The sequence below is a fragment of the Marmota marmota genome, unplaced genomic scaffold (genome assembly GCF_001458135.2).
Source record: "Marmota marmota marmota unplaced genomic scaffold, marMar, whole genome shotgun sequence".
NCBI classification, from domain to species: Eukaryota; Metazoa; Chordata; class Mammalia; order Rodentia; family Sciuridae; genus Marmota; species Marmota marmota.
The window spans coordinates 1,357,223-1,363,376 of record NW_026000253.1 but is presented as its reverse complement, the minus strand read 5'-3'; the positions used below and the strand labels follow the sequence as shown (position 1 = coordinate 1,363,376).

The following is a 6,154-nucleotide window of genomic DNA, read 5'->3' as shown; positions in this document are numbered from 1 at the left end:
CTGAGGATCAAATCCAGTGCCTCACAAGTGCTAGGAAAGCGTTCCACCACTGTGCTACAACCCTAGCCCCAAAGAAGCAGTTTGAAAAGGCTACATATGGGGGCTGGGGTTGTGGCTCAGTGATACAGCACTCGCCTAGCATATATGAGCCAGTGGGTTCAATTCTCAGCACCACGTATAAATTAATCAATCAATTAATTAATTAAAGGTTCACTGTCAACCAAAAAAATATTAAAAAAGAAAAGAAAAGCTGGTCTGGGGTTGTGGCTTAGCGGTAGAGCGCTTGCCTAGCACTTGCGAGGCCCTAATTCTACAACCCTAATTCTTAGAGAAAAAAAAGGCTACATATGTATGATTCCAGTTACATGACATTCTGAAATGGGCAATACCGGCCAATAAACAGATCAATGGTTGCAGGAAGGGGAGGAAGGGAGAAGCAAACATAAGGAGCATAGGAAATTTTAAGAGTGATGAAACTACTCTAAATGATCTTGTAATGCATGTATACATGAAGTTGTTAAGCATTTGTCAAAACCCCTCGAAATTTACAAAACAAAGGCTAAAGCTTAATGTATGCGGATTTAAAAAAACAATCAATTAGGAGGTGGGGAAATTCTACCAAGGAATGCAGAATGTGACAAAAGAATTCACAAATGAATTACAAATGTATGCAAGGACCTGGGGAAGAGGTTGGAGGCCCAAATCACTTTGGAAATGAATGGAATCTGTAAAACCAAAGACAAAAGGAACTGTGCATATCATTGTGCTCTATTCAAGTAGCAGATTAGCGAATGGTTGAAGAGTGAAGCCAGCCTTTCTCACCAGTGGAGTAAGAATTTACTGATGAACAATGGTAGAAGGCTAAAATAATGCACAAGGCAAACATATAAGTGGGAGATAGCAATAAAAACTCAAGTTTAGGGCTGGAGTTGTAGCTCATTGGTAGTGTGAGGCACTGGGTTTGATCCTCAGCACCAAATAAAAATAAATTTTTAAAAAGTATTGTGTCCATATGACAAAATTTTTTTAAAACCCTCATGTTTAAGATTACTGTCCATTCAGATGGTTACATACAGAAACACTTATAGATTATATGTGTATATACATATACAGATTAGTATACACACACATATATTTCCAGGGCTTCTTGGAAAAATGGCTGTTTCTAGGAGTAGGACAGGAAATATAAAAGATGAACCTGGAACACCTCATAGCACCAAAAAGTAAGGAAGTGTTTTGTAAAAAAAACTTTGCAATAGGGGTGGGGGTGGGGTTTATGTGTGGCTCTGTGGTAGAGCTCTTGCTTGGAAGACCTTGGTTCCACCCCCAGCACCACACACACAAAAAAATATGGAACAATTTGAGCAACAAGATAATTAAAATCAAGTTGTATTATAACCCTTAAGTGCATACTTATATAAACGGGTTATTGAATAAATTTATAAATGGGAATAAGAGATCTCTCAATCAAAAGAATTCCAAATAGCCCCAAGGAAGATAGAAGGTAGTCCTCATTCCTTAAATGTGACTTCCTTCCACACAATACAGTATGAAAATGGTGGGAAAGAGCAACTTTATACTGTAGGAACCTGACAAACACTACTTCTGTCAGGTGATCAAGGACAACATCCATAGCCATAGTCAGTATATGTCCTTGATATAATGTAACAAGAATGACACTTTACCTCTGTGAGCTTCCTCCCCAAAGACACAACCCCAGTCTAATCATAATATCATCAGAGGGGCTGGGATTGTGACTCAGTGGTAGAGCACTTGCCTAGCACGTGTGAGGCGCTGGGTTCTATCCTCATCACCACATAAAAATAAATAAATAAATGGTATTATGTCCAACTACAACTAAAAAAATTCTTTTTTTTTAAGAGAGAGAGAGAGAGAGAGAGTTTTTCAATATTTATTTTTTAGTTTTCGGCGGACACATCTTTGTTTGTATGTGGTGCTGAGGATCTAACCCGGGCCGCACACATGCCAGGCGAGCGCGCTACCGCTTGAGCCACATCCCCAGCCCTAAAAAAATTCTTTAAAAAACCCCACATCATCAGAGAAATTCCATAAGTGAAGCTTCCTACAATACACTGGACCTGTACTCCTTAAAACTGTCAAGGTCATCAAAACAAGGAAAGTGTGAGAAACTGTCACAGACAAAGGAACTGAAGGAGACATAGTGACTTCAGTTAATAATACTGTATTGGTTCACACATTGTAACAAATGTGCCAGAGTCACCAGAGATGTTCATAATAGTAAAACTGTAGGGGGTGGGGTTAAATGTCCTCTTCAATTGTTCTGTAAATTTAAACTGTTCCAAACAATTAAAATACTTTAAAAAACACTTTGCAGTATTTGGGACTAAACTCAGGACCTCCTCTTGCTTGCTAGGCAAGTGTTCTACCTCTGCACTACATCCTCAGGCCAAAACATTCAAATTTTGTATTGGTGGTGCTGGGGATTGAACCCAGAGTCTTGTGCAAGCTAGGCAAGCATGCTACCAACTGAGCTATATATCCCCAGCCCCAAAACATTTAAATTTGTAAAGAAAGAAAAAGAAAATGAGCAGTGAAACCAGGGGAAATCATAGATGAATTTTAAATGCATAGTGTGAAGTGCAAAAGACAACCTGAAAAAGCTACATACTGGGCTGGGGTTGTAGCTCAGTGGTAGAGTGCTTGCCTAGCATGCATGAGGCACTGGGTTCGATCCTCAGCACCACATAAAAATAAAAAATAAAGATATTGTGTCCACCTAAAACTAAGTATTTTTTTAAAACAGTTACATATCTACTGCATGATTCCAATTTTATGACATTAAATAAAAGGAAAAACTTACAGGGTTGATAAACAGATCAAAAACAAGGAAATTCTGAGAAACTGTCATAGCCACAAGGAACTAAAGGGATATGACAACTAAATAAGTAAGGTGGTATGATGGATAGGACCCTAGAAGAGAAAAAAGGTCATCAGGGGAAAACCAAAGTAATCTGAATTGTCTGGTCTTTAACAACACATCAATATGGGTCATTAATTATGACAAATGTACTATAACATGATAATGACAGTGGGGCATATGGAAACTCTCTGTAATATCCTCCAATGATTATGTAAACCTAAGACTTTTCTAAAATTGTTTATTTAAAATTAAACAAAAATAAAAAAATCCCCTGTGCTGGAGGGTTTGTTCGTGTTAAGGTATTTCCTAAAATGAGGCAGAAGCACTTTGTTTGTAGGAAGTGAAACCTGAATAAAAGACCTCAAAATCCTCAGTTGATGACTACTGATGAGAGAGAGGGAGAGAATATGAATGAACATGAGCATCAGCATGTACTAAAAAAAATATAAAGCTACCTTCTGACACCTACTAGGTCCCAGGCCCAGTGGGAAGTGCTTTCTGTGTATCAGTCAGGCTTCTGCCCAGAGTGCTTATACAATCTGCCCTAGGAGCCACAGTTAGTAAGTGGTGGGCCAGGGCAACATTCCAAGTTTCTGTGACCCCTGCTATCTGTAACTTCTGAGTCAAGGAGAAAAATCCATGGGGACATCAAACATGTCCTGGCTTACTGTTCCCAAACAGGATTCTACATCCTAAAATGCCAGCCATCAACAGGCATACAAGATGGGTAAGACAGCTCATGGACAGGCAAATAAAGACCACAAATGAACCCTGAGAGATATCTACTGTAATTCTCTAATTTCATACAGAGGTGAGACCTCACAGGAGAATGACAGAGAAGACAGGACATTTTTGTGGGCTAGGGGCAGAACCAAGACTCCATATCCACAGCCATACTGGGCACAGGGAACAACTTACCCCTGGTTTGAATGATGGCAGACCCAGCCCCACACCAATGGTGGCCTTGTTAGGATTCACTACTGAATTATAGTGGATGTTCCGATGGTAGCTGACACGGATGGGTTCATCCTCATTTTGGTGTATCCCATGGAATGTGTTGATAGGTTCTGCAGAGAAAGACAAAGAGGGAGCATCCACAGGGGGCCAGGTATGGCAGGTTCAGATGAGGCACCATTAGTCCCTCACCTACCCACTACAGAAGTACCTGTGCTGTACTGGTACACCTCCACGGGACGGTTGTACATCTCTGCCATGGCCTGCATCTCAATATGGTTGCCATGGCAGTTATTTTTCCGTTTCCGGTTGATGTAGGTGGTAAAGTCTTCTGTGACATAGTTGGAGAAGTAGTCGGCATTCTTCATCTGCACAACAGATTGCAAGATGAAGGTCTGCATGCAGAGGAGATCCTATTGCCCTGCCTCTACCCCAAGGCCTGCCCACGGTCTCACCAGATAGTCCATGCAGTGCTTTCGTACAACTTCATGCATGTCCTGGTCTCCATATACCTGGTCAGCTAGGGGGGACAAAAGAAAAGCTGGGATCAGATCTGCCACTGGTTAAGAGTTCCAAGTCAAAGAACATCTTTGGGGGAGGGCAGGCAGGAGGATGAGGAAAACTCCCTTTCCTACCCCAAGGCCTGTAGAGTTCTTGCCCTTGGCTGGAATGGGATCATGAGGGATACAACCACAGGTCTCTCAGGCAGATGATTGTTTTAAGGCATGCCTGACTGCTGAAACAAATCAACAACAATCTAAGTCTAACCATTGGCCTCAGGCACCATCCATTCCACACTCCCACCTATATGAGGACACTGAGGCTCAGGGTCAGTCTGTAACTTGCTCTAGGTCACAAAGGGTCAGTCCATGACACTCAACTCAGGAATTCAGTTTTTCCCACTCCTAGGAGTGAGCATGGCCACTATAGGTTAAAAACAAAGTATAGCTGGGCGGTTCAGCTTAGAGATAGAGTATGCTAAGCATAATGCTCCAGGTTCACCACCCAGCACCTCAAAAAAAAAAAAAAACGGTAATGAAAAAGGAAATAGCTCTGGCCCATCTCTTTCAGATACTAGTGAGCTAACTGGAAAGACAAAGTCAAGTGACCTAGGTGTTCTGAGATTCTGTATGTCTCACCTGTAAAATGTAAACAAGATGGATGATGACCTGGCAGGCCTCTCATGGGGATTAAATGAGACAATAGGTATAAAGTGACTAGCAATGGGTTTGGGACAGAGAAGTGGCTCAGTGAATCAGGGACTCCTCATGGTGAGGCGTAAATGTGGGATACTGCAAAGGTGACTGGACTTAGTAAAATCCTTGCAGGAACACACAGTCTATTAAGAAATTTAAGACACACACATGCACCTAAATTCAGACTAATTCAGGAGAAGCAGCCTGTGGCCCAAATGATCCAGGTGCCACAGGACTTGGTCCAACTAAGGGGAGAAGAAACCAGGTTCCTTCTCCCCTATTGATGATCTTCATACATGCTATTCCCTCTCTTTAGAACATTCTTCCCATCCTCTTCAGTGCCCACTTCTCAAACATCAATATGTTCTTATATTTTTCTTCTTTTTCCTTTTTTTTGTGGGGCAGGGCCTTATGCACCTGCTAGGTAAGCCCTTTAACATGGAGCTACATAACTGCCCACCCCCCCCCGAACTATGTTCTTCAGCATAGTCCCCACATACACACTCAGGGCACCTCTATCACCACATTCATAAAAAGTGTGAACAAGACTTCAGCCTAAGCACAGTCCTACTGAAGGCAGGAGGCAGTTCCCACTTAAGCCCACCCCCAGCCCTGTGCCAATAAAAAAAAAAGGAAATCAGGGACAGTTTGCTGAACAGATAGTTTGGGGCGGCAGGCAGAGAGTGCTTCTCCCTAGGAAATTAAAGTGGGCTTGAAGATTAGGTAAGCCTCATATTCACTGGCTGCCACAAAGAGGGAATTTCCCTTTGTTTCCCCAGAGGGGCCCACTGCTGTGATGGGATCTCCCTGGGGCACAGGGTCAGGGCACAAAGGGAACACTGCAGAGCTCTTCCATGCCCAGCAGTCTACCTCTCTGAAGACCTGCCAGAAGAAATCCTTTGTTGCCCTCACAGGAGGATTCTGAGTGATAAAGAGACAAAGGCTACTCTGAGATAGAACCCAGGCCCATGTCTCTCAAGTCCTCCTAAAAGTAAAGAGAACTGAGGAGTTGGGGGTGGGGACTATAAAGGCGGGAAGGGGTAGCCCCTTCACTGATGTAAACAAGGATGTGGCTTCTGTGGCCACACTTCCCCCCCCCCCC

At 42.6% G+C, this 6,154-nt stretch overlaps 1 protein-coding gene across 3 annotated transcripts in view; it reads right to left on the bottom strand.

The window, feature by feature from the left end:
• The window catches only part of Otud5 (OTU deubiquitinase 5), a 30,310-nt gene that overhangs the window by 6,607 nt on the left and 17,549 nt on the right, over window positions 1–6,154 (bottom strand). For 2 of the 3 annotated variants that reach the window (XM_048796642.1, XM_048796643.1), the window contains 3 exons: window positions 4,312–4,376; window positions 4,068–4,224; window positions 3,821–3,969 (listed from right to left, as the gene is read on the bottom strand). In XM_048796642.1, the coding sequence (XP_048652599.1) occupies window positions 3,821–3,969; window positions 4,068–4,224; window positions 4,312–4,376 (371 nt within the window). Of the gene's footprint in view, window positions 1–3,820; window positions 3,970–4,067; window positions 4,225–4,311; window positions 4,377–4,491; window positions 4,565–6,154 lie in introns of those variants that run through there. The other variant, XM_048796644.1, reaches the window with a different exon arrangement.